The sequence below is a fragment of the Fistularia commersonii genome, chromosome 12 (assembly GCF_037954325.1).
Source record: "Fistularia commersonii isolate RoL2024-O1a breed Wild chromosome 12, RoL_Fcom_v1.0, whole genome shotgun sequence".
NCBI classification, from domain to species: Eukaryota; Metazoa; Chordata; class Actinopteri; order Syngnathiformes; family Fistulariidae; genus Fistularia; species Fistularia commersonii.
This window is the reverse complement of record NC_141295.1, coordinates 1,234,433-1,258,446: the sequence shown is the minus strand read 5'-3', so window position 1 is coordinate 1,258,446 and position 24,014 is coordinate 1,234,433. Positions and strand designations below refer to the sequence as shown.

General features: G+C 44.7%; 1 protein-coding gene across 1 annotated transcript in view; it reads right to left on the bottom strand.

Moving 5' to 3' along the window:
* The window catches only part of LOC147228066 (serine/threonine-protein kinase N1-like), a 47,574-nt gene extending 27,899 nt beyond the window's left edge, over window positions 1-19,675 (bottom strand). The window contains exon 1 of the mRNA XM_086156363.1: window positions 18,896-19,675. Coding sequence (XP_086012489.1) covers window positions 18,896-18,919 — 24 coding nt within the window. The 5' untranslated portion in view covers window positions 18,920-19,675. The remainder of the gene's footprint in view (window positions 1-18,895) is intronic.
* Between the last annotated feature and the right edge of the window lie 4,339 nt (window positions 19,676-24,014).

The following is a 24,014-nucleotide window of genomic DNA, read 5'->3' as shown; positions in this document are numbered from 1 at the left end:
CTCCTTCAGCTCATCCATCTGTTGCTTGTGACACTGTACTCTCCACAACATCCTGGCTCAAGACTCAACACCGTGTTCAAAGAAATCTCAGTTGACCTTTAATGTCACACTGGAAAATACTTCCCCAGCTTTACTCAATATATGAACTGCACCACTCGAGAGGGGAAAAGTTTAGACCTTCTGTATGCAAACATTATGAATACATACAGTTCCTCCACTGGGCACCCCCTGCTATGTTACTTTAGTGAGAACGCAGCCTGCATCCACTGGGACTGTTACGCTTTGGACAAAATGGTTTTCCCCGCAGCATGCAGCATATCAGTCACGATGTTGAACAGTTGCATCAGGCTTTAAAGAAGTCAGTGCACGGTGATTGACCGGAGCTGACCTAACTGAAATCAGGTGTTCTGATTGAGAACATAGAACACCTGCACGACAAGTTGAAACACACGGGGGGGCATCCACAGTAAACTGAACTTGACAAAAAAAAAAAAAACAGTACAGTCTACAGGAAGGGCCACATCAAACTCTACTTCCTGAGGCAGCTGAGATCTTTCAACATCTGCCAGACAATGCTCAGGGTGTTCTATGAGTGCCGTAGCTAGCCTGAAGTGGCTGACACCAACAGACTTAGACTAATCCGTAAAGCCATTAAGGTTATTGGGTTATCAGTCTGGTCTGATTTGGTCTTGTATATTATTTATCTTAAACCTTAACACCACTTATATTTTATTATCTTTATTTATTTTCTGTTCATCTTATTTTATCTCTGTATTTCTTACTTTATGCAGCATCTCAATTTCCAGGATCAATAAAGTATTTCTGATTCTTCCCATGGGCTCACAATCCACAGCAGGGGCCAAGGGCCTAGGGTGCGATATGCGCTGGGTGGTGGCTTTAGTAGGGGACATTGGCAGTCTAATCCTTGGCTACAGAGGCTGGCTAGGGACATGTATCACCTTTCTGGTGGGAAAGGGACCTGAGCTGGTTGCCTGTATGTTAGGATTTTACCCGGAGGATAAGAGGGTACCCTGCCTCCAGGGCAGGTTCTGACTGTTGTTTGTTCATATACACGAAACAGAGGAGTTCAGACTGGCCACCCTTTTTGAAGACCCTGGAGGGACTGCTAGAGAGCACTCCTACCAGGGACTCCCTTGTTCTGCTGAGGGACTTCAATAATCAGGCAGGCAACACTAGCGAGACCTGGAAGTGCATGACTGGGAAGAATACCCCGAATCAAAGAGCAATGTTTTGTTATGGGACTTCTGTGTTGGACATGGACTGTCCAAGAGAACACCATATTAAGGCATATACATGGGCACACTTGGCATCAATGCTCCCTTGGTTGCAGCTGAAATTTGGATCCAGAAGGAGTAGTTTGGTTTTTGTCTTGTCAGTGGAACATTGGACCAGCTCTACACCCTCAGCAGGGTCTTTGAGGGGCATGTGAGTTTGCTCAACCAATCTGAATGAGGATTTGTGGAACTGGAGGGGGCATTCCACCGGGTTCCTCAAGGAGTCCTGTGGGGGGGTCCTCCAAGAGCATGGGTACCGGAATCTGGAATACGGGCTATTCAGTCCCTGTATGACTGGGACGCGAGTGTCTGGTGGCAATGTTCCTTCTAATTTTACACATGTTTGGACATACAGACAACCTCCCTGAGCACACTGAGGACCACTGTGAGCAACATTAGATATGCATGCTGTGGCCACACATCACTTACACTGTCTCATTCTGCCCTGTCTCATTAATTCAAAGGCATAGCTTTTGCTTCGCCAGCTTTCTGGTATACTCACATACTTTGCCATCTGATCGTGGATTTGTTGGACTGACAGCATTCATTTTGATGGCAAGTAAAATATTGTCAATGAAAACTTTAACTTGCTCAGGGTCAGATTTTTTTTTGTGTACATAATGTACCGCAATAATGTACTAATACCTTTTCCCATATTGAGTCTTCGTATAATTCCAACAGCATTCATATGACTTTTCTGCTGAATGTGTCGCTTGAGGTAGTCCAGCTTCCATTTAGTTCATACTTTTCCATCAGAAACTCGTTCACTACTTCTCTCTCGAAAAAGAAAAAATCTCACCCAGTTTCACCGCTTGTTCTTCTATTTGCACGTACTCCGACAGCCATTCCAACTCAAAAGAACCACATTTCTTTTTTATTTAGGTTTGGTGAGTGGACGTATCACATTCACTGCCCGCTCACTTTGCGTGTTAAGAGGTTAGCATGCTAGCACTGGCGTCACTTAACTCCGCAACATTGTTGTTATTGAAGTGTGAATGGGCAGAGCATGTGCGCAAGTACTGTCAATGCCGTGATTGGTTGTGTAGCGTAATTGCATCGTATAGTATGATTGGCTGGACACCTGTAGAGGAGTTTGATCCTTTAAATTGAAACACCAACAAAATACAACTAGAACTTGAACATCTGGGATCATCTATATATACCCGGCTTGACCACGGCCCCTGACCGTTAGTCCCGTGGGGTGAGAGACCACGCCCCTTCGTGTCCGCCACACAGCCTCCCCCCAAAAACCCAGAGGGGACTCAGGAAACACAACTAGCCCCGCACCGGAGTCCTGATGAGTCTGCCGAAACGGCTCTGACGTCTCTCTGGCACAACAACAGGAGGCGCCTGACGCTGAGTTTGCAGGAGCATTGCCGCAGGCTTGGACGGGGGAGGCCCCGGCAGGAAACTTGGAAAGGGGAGACATCTTCACCTGCCACCCTGTGTACCGGTTTCAACCAATCTAGCATGGCACGCTCCCTACGCTCGCCCATGCCTAAAACAAAACTCTTGGTGCCTGCCTCAAGCACCTGGAATGGCCCATCATTTGGGGGTTGCAGTGGCGAGCGGTGAGCATCATGCCTAACAAACACAACATGAACTCCGCTAGCATGAAAGACCGCAGGAAATAGTGGTGGGACAGGCCCAGAAAACGCAAACCTAGGGGTGCAAACAACCGGGAAAGTGTAGCAGACCTCTCAGGCAAAACTCCCCTGGCACACGTACTGCCCGTCCGAGCACCAGCTCAGCAGGTGAGGCATCGAGGTCATCCTTAGGAGTGGGCGTAACCCTAGCAAGACCCATGGCAATCGGTCCACCCAATTGTCGCCTGCGGACGCAGCCCGCAACGCCACCTTCAGGGACTGGTGAATCCGCTTGCACAAGCCGGTAGCCTGAGGATGGTATGCCGTCGTACAGAGCACAGTCATCCCCAAAGACCCAGCCAACGCCGACTAGAGCGACGAAACGAACTGCGGACCCCTGTCTGAAGTAATATCTGATGGGGTACCAAATCTGGCAACCCAAGAAGACAGAAATGCTTGAGACCTTTCTGAACAGCCACATCATCCAGCATGAGACCCGTACTCAACGACCGCAGGGCGAGGACATCCATGTCACTGGGCTGGTCGGCAGCCATACCTGCATAATCGATCCCGACATGCATGGGACAGACCAGAATCCGCGACAAGCAATCTGCTACAGGGTTGAACTTCCCAGCCACAGTGAACTCGGAAATAGCTGCAAGGTGTCGCCGCCGGGGGGCAGACTACGGATCACCAACTCTCAACATGGCGAAAGTCAACAGCTTGTGATCCACATACGCCGTGAAGGAGTGCCCCTCCAGAAGAAAACAGAAGTGCTGCGTAGCCAGATGCAGGGCCAACAACTCCCTGTCAGAAACACTGTATTTGCGTTCGCTGTCCCTCGGTTTGCGGCTAAAGAAGGCAAGCGGCTGCCAGGTATCTGACACCCACTGTTCAACCACAGCCCCCACTGCCACATCAGACGCATCAGTCATCAATGCTATCGGTGCCATGGGCGCAGGATGGGCGAGGAGGGCCACATTCGCCAGGCCGCACTTAGCCCCGTCAAAAGCCTGAACCTGTTCCAGAGTCCAGTCAACCCCGTCTTTTGTACGTCGGGAACACAAAGCTTCATACAGCGGCCGAATGAGGTGAGCGGCATGAGGGAGGAAACAATTGTAAAACTATCCATGCCTAAGAACTCCTGCAGCACTTTGATTGACACTGGACGCGGGAAATCAGTCACCGCCTGCACTAATGGAACTGCGCCCTGCGGTGAAATGCAGTGCCCTAAGAAATCAATCGCCGAAAGACCAAACTGACACTTAGCTGGGTTGATAATGAGGCCATGCTTGGCTAGGCAGGGGAAAACCTGAGTTAAGTACTTCAGGTGCATATTAGCCGACGGGCTGGCCACCAGAATGTCGTCAAGGTAAATAAAAACGAACGGGAGATCATGCAGCACCGAGTCCATGAGCTGTTGAAAGGTCTGGGCGGCCCCCTTCAACCCGAAGGGGACACGAAGAAATTCGAACAGACCAAACGGGGTGATCACAGCGGTCTTGGGCACGTCCTCCGCGTGTACGAGTACCTGGTGATAACCAGGCACTCGGTCAACCTTGGAAAAGATGGTGGTGCCCGACAAACCACCCAGAGAAATCCTGGATGTGGGGAATGGGGTAACGGTCGCCCATAGTCATTTTGTTCAACCTGCGATAGTCGCCACAAGGACGCCAAGACCCGCCGGCCTTGGGCACCATGTGACACCCACGGACTGTTCGACAGCCTCACCTCACGATCCCCAAACGCTACATGGTAGCGAACTCCTCCCGAGCAGTCGCTTGTTTGGTAACGTCAAGGCGCCTTGCCCACGCAAAAGCCAGCGGCCCCGCAGTAGGGATAAAATGCTCCACTCTCTGTCTCAATGAACCGGTGGAAAATGTGGGCGTCGTCAGCGACGGAAAATCCGCCAACAACCAAGGATAAACATCACCTGAAACCAAAAAATTGGCGTGTGCACGTGGCCCAAACCGTTCTGTCTTGCAGGGATAGGTGGCAAAAGACAATACGTCAATAAGCTGGCAGTTTGCGATGTCCACTAACAGGCCGTTGGCGCATAGAAAGTCCCTGCCGATAAGGGGGGTCATAATGGCAGCGATCACAAACTCCCACTCAAACTGGTGGCCATCAAAGCAATCTGACAACGACCGTGAACCAAAGGTGTCTATAGCGGACCCCTTCGCAGCACTCAATAGCGCTCCGCTGCCTCTGGCCCGCATGTCCTCCCTTGTCGGTGGAATCAGGCTCTTCTGTGATCCAGATTCAACCAGGAACCTGAGCCCAGACCTCGAGTCCTTGCCGATGATTGTGACTGCCGGCGCCCACAGCTGCTACTGAGCGCTGGCTTGGCCATTTCCCAGCCTCGCGAACAAGCAGGGTGGAACACATCACCGTGCTCTGCTGCCGAATCGCTGGTGGAAAAAACAAAGGCCCGTCCAACGTCTCCTCAGCCCAGATACTTCAGCTACAACGATTGCATCCACGTCTTCATGCGCCGTCCTTGAGGGCTCCGGAGTCGCACTCTACACAACGAATGTTCTGGAAGTTAGCAAGATAGGGTCAGCCTCCTCCACCAAGCCTAAAACCAAGCCTAAACATCGGGGGTTCACGAGGATCACGCGCACAGGAGCCAGTAGTTGACGCGGAAAAACATGTAGAAAAAGGAACCCGCCGTTGTCGGATTTCAGCAGCAACAACAAGTCCTCCATAAGATCCACAGCAGACCTGTCTCCCAATGTATTTTTCCAGCAGCGACAACATGTCCTCCATAAGATCCACAGCAGACCCGTCTGCCAAGCCGGACATGGAAAGTAGCCTGTCCGCCCGCTCTGTAGCGTACAGCCCGTACCTCTTGAGTAGGAACTCCCTTAACGCAGCATACCTGCCATGCTGCAGTGGGTCGCGCAACAGCTCCATGGCCTGTTTCATGGTCTGTTGGTCAGTGACAACCAAAAAATACCTAGCATCCTCTAACAAAATTCCCCACAGTTGGAAAATTGGAACCAAGCGGCCGGGGCACTTTGCCAAAACTCTGGCAGCTGGACAGCCGTGACAGTTGGGTCCAGCTGAGCAGGATGGGGCGCTGTAGATGAGGTAGCATCACAAGCTTCATCTGAGTCAGACATGCCCAGTTCAGGGTCACCAATGTGGTGTTTCAACGATGAAATAATGGCGGAGGCGTAGAAGAGTTTGATCCTTTAATTTAAAACACAAACAAAATACAACTAGAATTTGAACATCCGTGATTATCTATATATACCCAGCTTAACCACGCCCCCGGACGGTTAGTACCGTGGGGTGAGAGACCACGCCCCTTTATGTCCGGCACAATATATATAATTCATTTGCAGTGTGCTCACTGCGCTGGATAGGTTTCTTTGTGTGCTGAGAGTGTGCGGGCAGTGCGCAATTGCGCAGCTTAGAGGGAGCATTGCCTGGTGGCCAGGCCTGCACCCATGGGGCTTGGCTTGGCTCAGCCTGAAAGGGCAACGTGGGTCCCCCTTCCCTTGAGCTCACCACCCATTGGAGGGGCCATGGAGATCGGGTGCGATATGAGCTGGTTGGTGGCCATAGCGGGGGACCTTGGTGGGCTGATGCGTGGCTGCGGAAGCTGGCTCTCGGAACATGGAACATTAACTCTCCGGCAGGGAAGGAGCCCGAGCTACTGCACGAGGCGAAAAGGTTCAGGCTAGATATAGTCAGACTCAATGATGTGCAGTCAGTAGAGGCAGGAGAGGCCGGGCCTCACCTGTCATCACGGAAAGAAAAAAAATGCAAAATGAAAAAATAAATTAAATGGTTATACTGTATTTATTCAGTGATTTGTACTATAAAGTTATTTTCAACATAGCTTCACCGTTTTTAGATTTTTTTTTTTCAAAATCACTAAAAAAAAATTCACATTTACCGGTCAAATATGAAGAAGAGACGTACAGGGATGACGTCAGTGCCTCACCAGGCATGAACCTCATGTCACTGGTCGGACTCACCTCGACGATTGTCTCTGGCTCTGGAGCCAGGCCTCTTGAGGAGGGGCTGGACTCTTTTCCTCTATGGAGTTACCCCCAGTGAGAGGCGCTGAGCAGGTCTGGGCATATCGATTGCCCCCCTGACTTGGCTCTTGTATGTTGGGGCTCAACCTGGTGGACAAAAGGGTAGCCTCCTTCCGCTTTCAGGTTGGGGGACGCAACAGCAGTTCAGAGTACAAATCCTTTTTGGAGGCCCAAGAGGGGTTGCTAGAGAGCACTTCTGTCGGGGCTCCCTCGTCATACTGGGGGACCTCAACGCTTGCATGGATGGAGACCCCGAGGCCTGGAAAGGTGTGACTGGGAGGAATGCTGCCCACACAATCTGAACCTGAGTGTTTTTTTGTTATTGGTATTATCAGGTTTGCAGGTTTCATTTCAATAGCAGCAAAGATCAGGGAACGCCTGGTCTTTGCTGCTGTTGAAATGAAACCTGCAGACCTGATAAGACATGAAAATTTGATTTACAAATGTCAAAAACCGAAAGAGCCAAAATTGACAAGCGATACATATTGTAATTCATTGATACAGACTTGCAGATCATTAATCCATGCATTTGTGACATTGTAACTGAATTATTGTAAAGTCCTTTTATTCGCCTTGCCCAAGAAGAATAGCCAAAGCCTGAAAACTGACCAGAATTACAGCAGCTTGTGTTCTGACTGGAGCAAGTAAACCTAAGCAGAATACATTCTGTTCAGGTGAGAGCAAACTTTAAGGGGTTGCTCCTCATCTATAAAATAATCAATGGCATTGTACCATTTTATCTATCTGACTTTGTGAAGTCACATATGCCTAGATGTACATTCCTCTCCCAGGTTGTGTGTCATAGAGGAGAGAGGGCTGAGGAGAGAAGGCCCTTTTCCTTTTGTGCAACAACATTGTGGAACAGTCTGCCCCTTGACATGAAGCAGGTCTGCTCTAGTGATGTCTTTAAAACAAAACGGAAGACCCATCACTTTATGAGTCCTGAATAGTGTTTGTGTTATTTATTTATTTATTTTTGCTTCTTTTGTTGGTATGGTAGCATAATTGGTTAGCGCTTACACTTCACAGCAAGAGGGTACTTTGTCCATTCCCTACTGGAGTCCTTTTTGTGTAGAGTTTGTGTTTCTGTGTCGTTTTTTTTTCCATGTTCTCTGGTTTCTTCCCACAGTCCAAAAACATGGTGTAAGTTAATTGGATGACCTCAGTCACAATCAATTACTGAACATATGTTAATGACATTAAAACTGAGAAAACCCAAGTTAGAGCTCAGTAAACTGGCATTTCAGACACTTACTGTGCTTGGTTCTTTGGGGAGGTCACCATGTCAGTAGATTATGAATTTGTGTATCTTCTCCTTTCGGCTTTTCCCTTCAGGGGTTGCCACAGCGAATCAACCTTCGCCATCTAACCCTATTCCCTGTATCATCCTCACTCACACCAAAAAACAGCCTAGAAATAATTGTGATGGCCATGAGGGTGTGGATAGCAGGGCAGCCTTGCAGTGCTGAACCACTGACACTGAAATTACTTTATCTTTCTTCTTTCAGATAAGTGTTATCGTCGAAGAAGACAGGCAGAATCCAGCAACATTGCCAATTAACTGCAAATCACTGATGTGATGTCAGTTAAGATTTACTGCACCTCATAAAACACATGACAATTTTAGGAGACACGAACTATTCCCAAATGAGTGTGAAGCATAGATAGAGACCTCCACCATAAGCAAAAACACTGCCTTCTTTGCACTGTTTACATTTACAAAAAAAGTAAATGAATCAAGAAGTCTGGGTAAGTCTGCATGCTTGAGCAGCTGAGTCATACAAAGAAAACATCTGGAGGCATTCCTGACATGCTACAGTGGTGACTGCCGACCTGGCAGGAAAGAAAGGAATGAAAGAAGGAGGGATGAAACAAGGACCTGAGAGGCGAAAGGCGTATGATTGGATATGGCTTTCTAAAAAGTATGGATTAAAATTACAATTCTGCAGTGATTTGCCTTAGGTCAAATACAATGTGACCAATGTCAGGTTAAATTTTTAGAGAAATCATTAATGCAACCGGGAATTCCAAATGACACCTAGTTACAGCTATAAAAGAGGTGAATCAACATATTTCCCAACTCAGGGCGACATTATTCCTGATTACTGCTACCGTAATGGGTGTGGCAGCTGAAAATAAAATCTATTGAGGGAAGTGTCCCTAACCAGTAATTGTCATGTGAGTCACAACATGCAAAACACTAACATGAGCAAAAGATGGATTTTCATAGCGCTCAATTAAAGGAACTGAAGAGCTTATTCTGATAGAGCTTTAGAGCTCATACTGATACAACACATTTTTGTAAAGACTGAAACTATGTACAGAAGCCGTAGAGAAAAGTGGCAGTATGTTTCAAAAAAACACAAACGTGTTTCCTCCCATTCAAGTTATGAATTTAACGGTTTGGCCATTGGAATTGTGTTCTGGTCACATTTAAGTCCTTTGCTAAAATCAAATCCAGTAGCTGAGGGGAGGAGGGCTTCACAAAACCTTTTAAATTTCATTACCAGCATGAGGAGATTGTCTGTGTCAAAGATGACTGCTACACTGTCACAACCACAGTGTTGTGCACTTGGAAAAACAAGATGTTCCAAGTTGTTAACGTTTCCCTGATGGATATTTTCTATGTTATTAGTGAATCCCCACCCCACCACTACCACTACCATCACCAACACCACCACTGGACTACCCTGCATACACGCATACACGTATTGTGACTGCCTAGGAGAAAATACTTCAGTTGCTTTATTGGCTATAGAACTATGCAATGTCGCAAAAAAAACGATCTCGGTACAGTTTATCTGAAGTTAGGCTTGCAGTGGTGGTCTTCAAGCTATGTTTAGTCCAGAAGATTGAAGTGGGGAGGAGAAGATTATAGAGATGGATATCAAGATGGCATTAAAAATACCCTGCAATATTCTACCCTGAACAAAACCACAACATCCATGTAAACTCCACAAGGAAAGGTCCTCTTGTTGGAATCAAACTAGGGTCCTTTGTGCTGAGATTCCAAAGCGCTAACCACTGGGCCACTGTGCCACCTTCAATTTTTAACATTCATTTTAAATATAATCTCTGCGTCAAAATAATATGTATAAAGGCATGTGACGATTTTTCCAAAAGGTTAGTTACCCACATTAGGTAACTAATTGGGAAGATAATTGTTATGTACTTCTTGTTGACAAACAAATGTATGTTCTGCTGCAAGACCTCAAAATCCCTCTGAGGCATAGCAGGTCAGAAGAGCTTGGTCCTCTTCGTTGGTCCATTTTTTACTGGCTCTGTCCATTTTTTTTTGCAAGTCGTAAGAAAACTGCTCACAATTACTTTTTGAAAATGGTGCACTGCTTGAGGACACCTGGTAATTGATGTTATTTACGAGTTCTATCGATCACTGAGCATCTCTGTTAAATGATTTTGTATCTAACAGTAGGAACTAAAATGGTTCTAGGAACTGAGGTCCATGGTCAGTAATTCCTCTACTGTCTGAAAGTACAAAAAACAGTCTAGTTCCTTAAAGGTTTGAGGAACTTCAAACATGTCTTACAGTGGGAAGGGGGCAAGTGAACCCCTAACTGCTTCTTGTGCACCACTCAAGTGGCTGACCACTGCTCATCTTTTATTCATTCATCCACGACAGGCAAAATTCAGGGAACAATTTCCCACAAGGCATTAATGAAGTATTCAGTCAATGAATTGAAAAAAATGGTGCGTAAACCTCACAAAACAATGACTATATGTAACAAACTGGTGTATATTGATCATCCAAATATATAATTATTTGTACTCTTAAAAAGGAAACCTACTAAAGCTTATAAACTTTACCATTATATAAATCACACATTTGTTATCTTAGTTAAGACAAATACAATATTTTTCACATTTCCAATGTGACAAAATTGTACTACTTAAAAAATTGCACTTTTTTGTCCTTGCCTCATATTTCTGTTTTTTGGCATTTCTCTTGCTCTGCGAACTGAGAAAGGAATGAGGCTGCAAGGGGTTAGAGGAGCAGGACACCACCCTTCCCCATGAGGAAGACAAAAGGCCAGGAAAACCCCACAGCAGAAGTATGAGAAAAAGGTTGAAGGAGGCGGTCAGTTGCAGAAAAACAGGTGGGAGGGGATTGTGTGTCTGTGTGCGTGTGTGTGTGTGTGTGTGTGGGGGGGGGGGGGGGGGGGCACATGGAGTGGGAGAGACGGACAAAGTCATGGAGAGGTACTGTAGGTGGGGGAGGAAGGGAGTACAGGCAACTTAAAGTTTCAGTGGCAACATACTGGAAAAAGCATGTAAGAGGAAGCTGTAAAGCCAGGTTTACTCCCAGACATCAGGCATATAGTGGGGAGAACAAGTGTTTGATACACTGCTGATTTTTCAACTTTACCCACTTGCAAAGCATGCAGAGTTCTGTAATTATCATCATAGGTATTCCTCAACTGTGAGTGACGGAATCGAAAACAAAATTCTAGAAAAAAACCATTGGATGATTTTTAAGTAATTAATTTGCATTTTATTGCATGACAAGTATTTGATCACCTGTCAACCAGTAAGAATTGTGGCTCTCACATACCTTTTAGTTCTTATTTAAGAAGCCCTCCTGTTATCCACTCATTACCTGTATTAACTGCACCAGTTTGAACTCCTCACCTGTATAAAAGACACCTGTCCACACACTCAAACAAGCTCCAACCTCTCCGCAATGGCCAAGACCAGAGAGCTGTGTAAGGACATCAGAGATGAAATTGTAGACCTGCACAAGGCTGGGATGGGCTACAGGACAATAGACACACAGCTTGGTGAGAAGGCAACAACTGTTGGCACAATTATTAGAAAATGGAAGAAGTTCAAGATGACGGTTAATCTCCCTCAGTCTGGGGCTCAGTGATCATGAGGAAGGTGAGGGATCAGCCCAACACTACAAGGCTGGACCTGGTCCTGAAGAGAGCTGGGACCGGTCTCAATGAAAACCATTAGTAACACACTACGCCGTCATGGATTAAAATCTTGCAGCACACGCAAGGTCCCTCCTGCTCAAGCCGGCACATGTCCAGGCGTGTCTGAAGTTTGCCAATGGCCATTTGGATGATCCAGAGGACGAAATGAAAAAGGTCATGTGGTCTGATGAGACAAAAATAGATTTTTTTGGTCTAAACTCTACTCTCCATGTTTGGAGGGAAAAGGATGAGTACAACCTCAAGAACACCATCCCAACCGTGAAGCATGGAGGTGGAAACATCACTTTTCTGCAAAGGGGACAGTACGACTGCACCGTATTGAGGGGAGAATGGATGGGGCCATGTATCGCAGGATCTTGGCCAACAACCTCCTTCCCTCAGTAAGAGCCTTGAAGATGAAGATGAGCCTTGAAGGGTGACTGCCCTGAAGGGAGACTGCCCTGAAACCTGAAGGATCTGGAGAAGATCTGTATGAGGCCGTGGGCCAAAATCCTTGCTGCAGTATGTGCAAACCTGGTCATGAACTACAGGAAACGTCTGATCTCTGAAATTGCCAACAAAGATTTCTGTACCAAATATTAAATTCTGTTTTTCTGATGTATCAAACACTTAAGTCATGCAACACAAAGCAAATTAATCACTTAGAAAAAATACAATGTTTCTTTCTGTTTTTTCTATATGCTTTGCAAGTGGGCCCAGCTGAAAAATCAGCAGTGTATCTTGTGTTACTTGTTCTCCCCAGTGTATGCAGGAGCAAGGAGGATGGAGGTTATTTAACACTGTTCTCCATTTACCCCTCACAATAGAGCGACAAACTACATTCATCACACAGTCATGTAAATCATCTTTCCCCATCAGCTGGAGGGAATTTTCAGATAAATGTCTGTTTTTCTGTGTGCGTCCTTGTACTGGACCATTTTTAAGAACCTATTAATTTTTTCAAAACAGTAGTGGATGTCCTCACCAGGGAGGAAAAAGCAAGAAGTTGACAGTGGGGAAAAAAGGTGTATCATTTTTCATAGTTAAGTACATACCCTTCTGAAAACCTGAAACATATAAATGCATTTTCAACAAATTACTTATGAGAATCAGATGTGATATGCCTTGATGGTCATATGTTTTTCCAGTTCTTCTTGTGACTTCACTTAACCAAATTACTATAAGTGTGCAGGGACCACACATTGGTGGTTCCTTTGTTGTGGTTTCTAGGACCACAACAAAACCATTACTTATTGCCAGTGCATGACAGCATGGCTACAAGACATCCAAATCCTGCCGACAGGGATTTTAACTGGGGCCTGAAAGTGACTTATTTTCCTTTTAGTTTTCCTGTCCATTTTTAGAATCATTTTACTAAAATTTTACTCCTTTCTTTAAAGCACTGAGCTACCTGCTTTGAGGTCAAGTAATAACCACTTGGGTCATGATCAATTCATTCTGTGATCAAGGCTAAAGAAGCTCTGTCTTGGTACATTAACCCCTGTCTTATCAATAACTGTTTTACACCAGCTGCATCGCACTCATATTACAAGAGGAACCAACACCGTCATATGTCACTGCCCTGTTAGTCCCATGCTGGCACTGATCTACGGGAACACAAGAAAATTCCCTCCAGCAACAAGCAGCTGTTACTGCTACTGTATACATCAGATGCAGCTGCTTGCAGGAACTGAGGAAGCATTTTGGATGAGACTGGACTGAACAAGCTCTCAGATGGGGGTTGAAATGTCCTCAAAAGAAGAAATCAGGCCAAGCTTCCACAATAAGATTTGACAAGGATCGATATTTATTATGTCTACTATGCCTACTTCTGTAGTTTGGTATCAAAGTATTTTACTCATTCTAGGTAGAGGGGCTTTAGAGGGCAGCTGTCTATCAATTTGCTGGGACATTATGCGGTTAAAATCTCCCCCAATCAACAGTAAGCTAATACTGAAATACAGCACTGGCTTACTGCAGTGACACCTCTTCCCCATCAATTAATCCATTAACTAAGATATATCTCCACTCTGTATCTTTAAGCAAAGAGGTTTTTATGAAATTAATTTGCGTATGTATGGAGACATCTTTCTTTCTCTCTGAGCTGTGAGAGGAATAGTACACTTTATCTGCCTATGACTTATTTTTCGTGTTCCACATCAGATAGGTGTGTTTCTTATAGGAACGCTATCTGGCAGTTAACTTGTCTTGGCTGGCGCAATATTTTCTTTTTCTTAATTGGGTTATGAAGACCCTTAACATTATAGCTTATGAATTTTAATGTATTCATTACTCTGAGTTTACCTATACTTTAATTTGCCAATACTGAAAGCAAGGGAGAAGAGGCAGGAGGCAGAGGGAGATATACCATATGAATCAAGTCCAATTCTGAAGGTTTTTGGGAGTGGGACCAGACAGTAAAACCAGACAGAGGGGAGTAAACTAAGAATATTACTACAGCTGTACCAGGGTTTTTTAGCTTTGACAAAAAAAAAAAAAAGGTACCTGACAATAGGGAACAATCTCGATGTCCTTATGTTTAACACAGGATCCCTGGGGAACAGAGGGATCAAATCAAGAAAGACACAAAACCAACTAAGACTATAATTTACAAACATTACAAACAGTAGTTGGGGGCTAGCCCCTAGCTGCCAAACAAGCGGTAAAAGTGCCCGGTCTAGATTGAAATTAACTGAAATTAAATCATAATTCAGGCTCCCCCAGAACAAACTTATAAAGTTTCTATTAAATCAAACAGCTCTTTACAGTCACATAGCCTATAGTATGTTCACAAAACTTTTAGAGACAATTATATCTCCTATCATAATATTTACAATAGAAACAAGGGTAACAAATAACAAGGATGGGAGCGATAAGGTGTCACAACTTGTCTGCTCGGGCAATATATTTCATTCCCCTATGTTGATTGTGGAAAAAGGTTTGCCTCTTCTAATGTCTCACCATGCGATTGCATGCATGAACCAGGATTGATGCAAAAGAATCTTCTTATTCTCTTTTCCTCTTTTTCCTTCAGGGGTCGCCACAGCGAATCAACTTTCTCCGTCTAACCCTATTCTCTGTATCCTCCTTTCTCCCACCAACTATCTTCATATCTTCTCTCAATATGTCCACAAATCTTCTCTTTGGTCTTCAAGACCTCCTGCCAGGCAGCTCAAATTCCAGCATCCGTCTACCAATATATTCACGATACCTTCTCTGTACATGACATCTCAGTCTGGCTTCTCTGACCTTCTCTCCAAAACATCGAAAATGTCCTGTTCCTCTGATAGACTCATTCCTGATCCTATCCACCTTGGTCACTCCCAAAGAGAACCTCAACATCTTCATCTCTGCAACCTCTGGCACTGCCTCCTGCCTTTTGGTCATTGTAACAGTTTCTAGTCCATACTGCATCTCTGATCTCACCTCTGTCTTGTACACCTTTCCTTTCATTCTGGGCGATAGTCTTCTATCACATAGTACCCCTGAAACTTTTCTCCACTGATTACAACCTGCTTGAAGCCATCTCTTCACCTCTTTTCCACACTCTCCATTGCTCTGGACTGTTGACCCCAAGTAACTGAAATCCTCCAACTTCTCGATCTCCAGTCCCTGTAGCCTCACTGTTCCCCCTGAGTTCCTCTAATTTACACACATATATTCTATCTTGCTGCGACTAACTTTCATTCCTTTCCTTTACAGTGCATACCTCCACCTCTAGATTTTCCTCTACCTGTTTTCTGCTCTCACTACAGATCACAATGTCATCTGCAAACATCATAGTCCCTGGAGATTCCTGTCTAACCTCATCTGTCAGGCTGTCCATCACCACTGCAAACAAGAAGGGGCTGAGAGCTGAACCTTGATGGAGTCCCACCTCCACCTTGAACTTTTCTGTTACCCCTACAGCACACCGCACCACTGTCTCACAGTCAGCATTACATGTCCTGCACCAGTCTAACATACTTCTCTGCCACTCCATACTCCCTCATACAATACCAGAGCTCCTCTCTTGGCACCCTGTCATATGCTTTTTCTAGGTCTACAAAAACACAATGCAGCTCCCTCTGGCCTTCTCTGTACTTCCCTATTAGCATTCTCAAAGCAAATAGTGCCTCTGTAGTACTCTTTCTAGGCATGAAGCCATACTGCTGTTCACAAATGAAAAAAAAATTGCCCCAATATGATTGGTCTAGATGTAGACAAAGTTATAAATAAAAATCTGTTAAAACAAAAACGTGCATTATGTTATCACATTGTGACACTGTACATACTGATATTAAACTCACGCTCAGTCACTCATGAGTGTGATGAAGGGAATATTCAAATCATACCATCAAACCTAAATGGGCAAACTGCTCGATTATTTCGAAAACAAGAAAACCACAAGAAGGATATTAACTCAAAATCTCTCTGATCATTGGTACGGTCTGCAAAAATGTGTCTGGTGTAGTGCCTAATCCTTGGGAACTCGACTTCTTTGACAAGTACAAGCCCAGTCGAAAAAGCAGAGAATAATGGTTTCCAGTGCTCTCAGCTCAGCAGTTACTCTCCTTTTTGCCTTTACAATGACAATTACAGGGAAACACTGAGCTCCATGCATCTCCACCTTTGTTTTCTGTCTTTCTTGAGCTTTATCATTTTTGGTCCATTAGCCACCTGAGTTTTGCCAAACCTACCCCATGTAGACAAAAAAATAAAATGAATAGAACCACTGGGGACAAACACAAAAACGCTGTGGTTTTCCAGTGATTTGGGGAGAAAAAAGTGGGAGAGAGAGAGAGATAGACAAAATATAAACAGGTAGGTACATCTGGAACCACAGATTAATAAAGCGAGTACAAATTAATGGACAAAATAGCTTAATCTGGTATCACATTTCAGTCTAGTACATGAATCCTTGTCTAGTCAACAGGGAAATTAGATTTTCAAACTCTACACTGCACATAGTTATCAAACACAAAGCATGCACATATTTGGTAATCAAGCCAGGGAACATCAAAACACTAAAGCTGCAATTAGGACCAGTTGAAGTGGCAAAGCAACTCTGTACCTGTAGTTACACAGTGACTCACGCTCACGACTGTGGCTCATTTTTCTATAGGCACATGCTTGGATCTGAGACTTGGCCTGAGAAATAAATGGTAGGGGAAAATAGATACATTCAGCAATATTATAACTGGAATGAGGGTCTAGCAATTGATTTGTCAGAAAAATCCTGGGATTATTGAGCACACAAAGTATGCAAATGTGACCCTCAATTTCCATTAGAACGCTCAGGTACACTGCTTCAGTCAAATAAGTGACAAATAAGGTATTCAGGAACAGAAATGACATGAAATCCTCCACATCCTTTCGGAGAGGGGTTGTGCTAATGTGTTCAAGATGACATTCTGTGTGAAAAGTTTTATATTTAACTGTCCCCAGAAGCAGAGAAGTACTGTTTAATCTTTGACTGGGAATCTGATCAGTAGTAGTGTTCTAAAAAGAGCCAAAAAACAACAATAACAACAATAAATGCTCCATGTTAACTCTCTCTATTTGCAATAAAGATCACTGAAAAATTTAAGACTCATAAATGCATACTGCCTAATGTTTTCTGTTAGTCAGGTTTTGGTAAGAACCTTGCCTCACAATATGTAGGAGCAATTATTTTGTTGTTTTATGGTGGTGACACCTGCTGGCAGACTTGCGCACCTTTGTGGCACACCAGGGGTTAAATGGCACAGGTGAGCCAATTGTGCCAATTAGGCAAGTCTTTATAGAGACAAAGCGTCGTGATCAGATGAGAGTTGGAAATGTTTGGAGAAATCAGCAGGCAACCGGTTTTTCGACTGATGGATTATATAGGTATTTTATCTAACTTGTCATTCCCCGTCTGGATTTTGAAACTTATGTGCATTCCGCTGTGACTTCAAAACACAAAGGGGTTTCACAGATCTCGTCTTCCATGGGTAATTAAGGTTTGTTTAGGATTCGATATCAGCTTTGAAATACTTTCCTTCTTATTTGCTTGACTGACCCCTACACCATTATTATTCCAGTTGGGCATTTTCTTGTGCCCCTGGCTCTCATATGGCTACTTCTGCTTGGGAAACAAAATTAGTACAGTCTATCTTGGTTTGAGTTTCTCAGCAGCAAACAAGATGGTGTGATTGTAAAACAAACTGGAAAAGAGGTAAGACAAAGGAACCTGCAGGACAGCAGTTTTCTTTCTTTTTAACACTGGAGTAAGTGTCAAACTGCCACAGAATTTCAATTCAGTTAACAGATTAGCTGCATGCAGCATATGGATCTCACCTTTATTCCCTGTCATCGCAAGATTACCTGTGAAATGCCAGGTACGCAGCTGTCCCCAGATATAATCCTTGCATGAAGAAATAATGCATCAGGGGAGTTCAGACTGTTGCGTATGAGGTGTGTCAACTCATCACAAACACCATTATTGTGCCTGTATGTACCTGTCGTTTCTCTCCACAAACTCAAGTTAATGTCACAAGGCATCAGTGCAGCTCAAGCAGCCTTACTTTCATGGTATAAATCCACCCTGGGGTGATGGTCTGTGTATCTACCCTCTTCTAAACCATTCATGTCTGGTCATATATTATTAACCAGAGAAAAACTATCCGTCTTCAATTCAACAGAGTTGCTACTGGTTCCTCAGACTGCAGCTATCGAACAACCACAGATCAGACTAGAAGCCCCGTGGGTTTCAGACACAAAGAAAAAGTTGGGTCAACTGCGCTCAGTAGTCAGATGATTGAGTAAAAAAATCTGTTACATAATTTTCATGGCGTATGCCAGTGATTTCTTCAAAAATAACTCAAATGTAAGGGGAAAAAAAAATCAAATTATTTGATCAAACCATAAGTAGGGCCATGTGACTAGATTAGTACACAGCCATTACTTCACTTTAAAGTACCAGCCAAAAGTGGTGATAGTGTGACGACTTTAAATTGGCGTTACATACTTGTGCCACAGCATTGCGTAAAAACACATTTAAGGAGACAAATCATTCATCAACTTACTTGGACAGAGTCGTTCGCCATCATTGTCCCAGTTTCTCTGTTTTTGTTAGTTTCACTGGTAACCTGTGCCCATGGAGAAGTTCATCTATGTATTCAGCCTCCTGTCGCTCATCGGAAAATATGAACAGATATATGACGATGACTGATGGTAAGAAAAAGTGTTTTGGTCGCGAGAGTGTGGTATCCGCTTGACACGAACAGCCTGTTGACACAAAGGCAGTTAAGGGGTAATCCGCATTGTTGGCTCGCCTGGCCGCGCCTGAATTGATCCTCCTTTAAAAAACGTTAGCTCTCGCTTAAAAATAAATACGTTCGCAGACTTTTAAAACCTGCCTCGCCATTTGCATACAAGTATCTAATGGAACTGGTGAGCTGCTGGATCAGTCTTCTGAGAGCTTGTCATTGAGCAGCCCGAGACCGGCGTTAAAAAAGCCAAAAAAAAAAAAAAGAAAGAAAAATCCGCTCCTCCGTCATGTCTTGTATATCTCTAAAATGAAAGTCTTTCTCCGGTCTGTCCAGTGGTAACATCCGTGAACACGCCTTGGCCTCTCGTCCGTATCACAAGTCACACAAAAAGCCGCCTGTCAGTCTCCTGGACCCGACAGCCGCTCACGCGGTCAACCCCGCTTACAATGGACTGCGGATCTGCCCGTTAAGGCCACCCTAAAATGGGGCACAAACACACGCACGCCAAAAAAATCCCCAAAATGCCGTTTCTCGCGATGGCGCGCACACGCACGGTAATATACGTACACAGGCCAGATGGGCAACAAGAGCTCATCGCTTTCGAAAACTGACGGGCGGGGCGCACATTTGTAAGCTACACGCAGCGCGCGCCCCCGACGCAAGAGCTATGCCGCCCAGGCATTCATTGGTCAGAGTTCTGAGACGCGGACGCGCCCGGATGTGTCACGTGACCATGTGCTCGCCATCGTTGTCAAGTCAACGGTAACTTGTAATGAACCAACTGTTGATGCCAAAGGCAGGTCGAATACATCCCAAAGGCAGGTCTGTATTGGACTGTATTGGTAGACAGTGTATTGTAATACAGTGTATTGTAATACACTGTCTGCCCTCCTCACGCCATACCAAAGTGTTGCGTACGTCTCTTTAATTAACTTTATTGTCTGGTTTATTTTCATCTCATTGTGTTTTGAATGGCTGCCCCTTCTACTTCATTTCACGATCCTCCAATATTGACAGAGTTCAGGTGAAAGTACTTTAAAAGACCAGCAAAATTAATCTAAGGTCTAATCATTTAGATCAGGCCTGGCCAACCTGCGGCTCTTGAGCCACATGCGGCTCTTAAGTTCATGTTGAATTTTGTGTTTGTGTGTTTTTTACTTGTGCAATCACGTGCACAAGTAAGTCTCCTGCATTCTCTGTGCACAGCGAAAAAAAGCATGCCAACACACAAAATCGACATGAACGTAAAAGCTGCATGTGGCTCAGGAGCCACAGCAACCTGTGGCCTGATTTAGATCAATGTGATAAAAGGTTTCATTTTCAAACACAAAGTCTCTAAAAGCTTAGAAAAACTGAATGGACTCCATGACTCAAAGTACTTGTGCTTCCTTTCAGACTGAATACACTCATGTTAAATTGTCACTGATGCATTTCAGCATGATGGCTGTTCACTCTACCATGGGTGCTTTACTTCAGTACACACCTTACACGTTCTCACATGATATGTCATATATTTGCTACCATGCATGCAAGTCCCATGGGTTTCACTGGGAATCCATTGTCCAAGCTGACATTGGGTGAGAAGCATTGTACATACTGAGCCAGTTGATCGTCCTTCAACACCTTTGTCATAAACAAATGATTATTATTTTTTTATTATTTCTATTTCTACATCAATGCTGATATTGCCTTCAAAAGTCCTGCATGAAATTAAATAATCCACTCTAGTCAAGTAAAGATAAAAATGTGTATGCTGATATAACAGGAGTGAAAATAGGGGTGGGTGTCATAATGAATGCTGATATCATGAAAAAGGATTCAGAAAGAAAGAAAATGTGGTTGCAGGTTTTGGTGGTGGAAGGAAAGTGTACTCAGTTTCCCCTCTGCGACAGACAAGTTGAATGGAACTGCATGTGCATAAGTGATTTGCATGATTAAAATCAGTGGTCGAAATATACGACAGCAAGTGTCAAAGAAGGAGAGGAGGAAGGCGTGTTCAGAAGCAGAGAGAGAAGAGGAAAGGCAAGAGTCTGGGACTGAGAGTAGGGACTTTGAATATTGGGACTATGACAGGAAAAGGTAGAGAGTTGGTCGACATGATGCAGAGAAGGAAGGTGAATATACAGTGTGTCGAAGAGCCCTGGAGGAAAGGTAGTAAAGCTAGAAGCTTAGGAGCAGGCTTTAAATTGTACTATCATGGCACAGACAAGAAGAGAAGTGTAGTAGGAGTTGTCTTGAGCCAGGAGTTTGTTAGGAACATTCTGGAGGTGAAAAGAATGTCAGATAGACTTATGAATCTGAAACTGGAAATTGAAGGTGTGATGCTAAATTTTATTAGTGGCTATGCCCCACAGGTGTGATGTGAGTTTAAGGAGAGGGAGAAGTTCTGGAATGAGCTAGATGAAGTGATGCAGAATATCCCCAGAGACAAGACAATGGTAATTGGAGCAGACTTCAATGGACATGTTGGTGAAGGCAATCGAGGGAAATTGAAGAAGTGATGGGCAGATTTGGTATATAGGACAGGAACGCAGAGAGACATATGGTGGTAGACTTTGCAAAAAGGCTGGAAATGGCTGAAGTGAACACTTTTTTCCAGAAAAGACAGGAACATAGTGTAACTTATGAGAGTAGGTAGACTACATCTTGTATAGACAAGGTAACCTGAAAGAAATCAGTGGCTGCAAAGTAGTTGTAGGTGAGAGTGTAGCCAGACAGCATAGGATGCTTATTCCTAGGATGACTGGTAACAAGGAAGATCAAGAGGACAAAGGCAGAGCAGAGGACAAAGTAGTGGAAGCTGAAAAGGGAGGAGTGTTGTATGGTTTTCAGGTCCAGGTGATCAAGGATAGAGAGGGAAATGTATTGACAGATGCTAGAAGAGTGATGGGAAGATGGAAAGAGTACTTTGAAGAGCTGATGAATATTGAAAATGAAAGAGAGGCAAGGGTAGAAGAGGTGACTATTGTAGACCACCAAGTAGCAAAGATTAGTAAACGTGAAGTGAGGAAGGCATTGAAGAGGATGTAGAGTGGAAAAGCAGTGGGTTCTGATGATATACCTGTGGAGGTGTGGAAGTGTCTAGGTGAGGCAGCGGTAGAGTTTCTGACTAGATTATTCAACAGGATGTTAGAGAGTGAGAAGATGCCTGAAGAATGGAGACGAAGTGTGATGGTGCCCATTTTTAAGAATAAAGGGGATGTGCAGAATTGCAGCAACTATAGAGGGATAAAGCTGATGAGCCATACAATGAAGTTATGGGAAAGAGAAGTGGAAACTAGAGTGAGAGCAGAAGTCAGCATTTGTGAACAGCAATATGGCTTCATGCCTAGAAAGAGTACTACAGATGCAATATTTGCCTCGAGAATGCTAATAAAGAGGTACAGAGAGGGCCAGAGGGAGCTGCATTGTGTTTTTGTATACCTAGAAAAAAACATATGATAGGGTACCAAGAGAGGTATAGGTGAGTCTTTTTGCTAAGCAATAGTTCACACATAAGCACCAGGATTCAACCTTTTTCTTGACCAGGACCACTGGAGCTGCCCATGGACTACCTGAAGGCTTGACGATTCCTACTTCCGACTTTTTTTTATCTGCTTTTCAGCTGCAGACTGATTGGGTGGGCCCAGCTAATGTCTCATGCTGAACCTGCCTGGTCTGTGTGCAGTTCTTTTCTTTTGCAGCAAAAATGATGTAAAACACGTCCAGTAGGTTTAGTAACTAGTGTTTCTAGCCCATCTCCAAGCCCTCTCGGCACTGGCAGTATGGTCATCAATGTGGATGTGCTTCGATGTGGAAGGTGGCTGAAGTAATTCCAGGGCTGCAAGCTTGCTCTCCATGACAGGGGGTGAAGAGGTGGTGAGCTCCTTTGCTGGAGATGAGGTGCGCCACAGTCCTTTCTCACCATTAGGGATGGAGCTCATTGGCTTCCAAACCTAGGTACAGTGTCGCCCCAGTTACGTGAACCACTTCTCTATTTATGCAACAAGTCCAGACCAATGATGCAGGTGTCCAGTCAGAACTATGATCTACACAGTGAGAGGCAACAGTCCTCTCCTCCAACATCTTGGTGCATTTGTCGGTGACAGCAGTGATTCTGAAGCTAGTGCATTTCTAACTTCATGGTTCTGGGTCAGTGGTTCCAGGCAGGACCAAAGGGCAAATCAGGGAGATGGTGTACCTCGTGCTCTGCGTTGCGAGCCGTCATTGCTTCAGTCCACATATAATTCGTGAGCTCGGCCAAGACAGCCAAGTCATAGTTAAGACCTGGAGGGGGGTTATGGCAGTGGTCTCAGGGGGCAATTCCAATGCTGGCTGCGAGGCTTGACTCCTTTCAAAGCGTTTATTGTCACATGCCCATGTAGAATCGTGTACAGTGTACCCCGTACAGTGATATTCCTCACTCCTTGGTCATGGCATTGGGCTGCAGTGTGAAATGTGGGCTGGCTTCCCGCACCAATAACATTCCTCTCTTGGACAGCGATTAGGACAACTCGCTCTTTGTGCTGGTTGCAGGAGTGCACTCGCAGCCTGGGGGGGTGTTCTGCCATCACTCACTTCATAGTTGGTTCGACGAGCTGTTTGTCTCACACTTTGAGTGCATTGTCCAGCTGCTAGAAAGTGTTCCACTCGCTCTGCTTTACAGAGGGCTCCAAGACAAAAAGCTGCTGTATCGCTCTTTTAAGTGACTGTCAGCGGAAAGACAATTGTGGCTGAAAGGCTGCAAGGAGCTCTACCTTTCAAGGCTCGGTCAGAATGGGTTGCCTTTTACTCCAGCAACCAATTGTAGAACCATGCCGCCATTTGCACTTGAATGATGAAGTTCTCTGCATAATGAGCTTTTGATTTTTTTCTCTAATTCAAACAGGACACAAGCCTGGACATGGACAGGGCAGGTAACCAACACACACCAACCAGAATTTACTCTCCAACT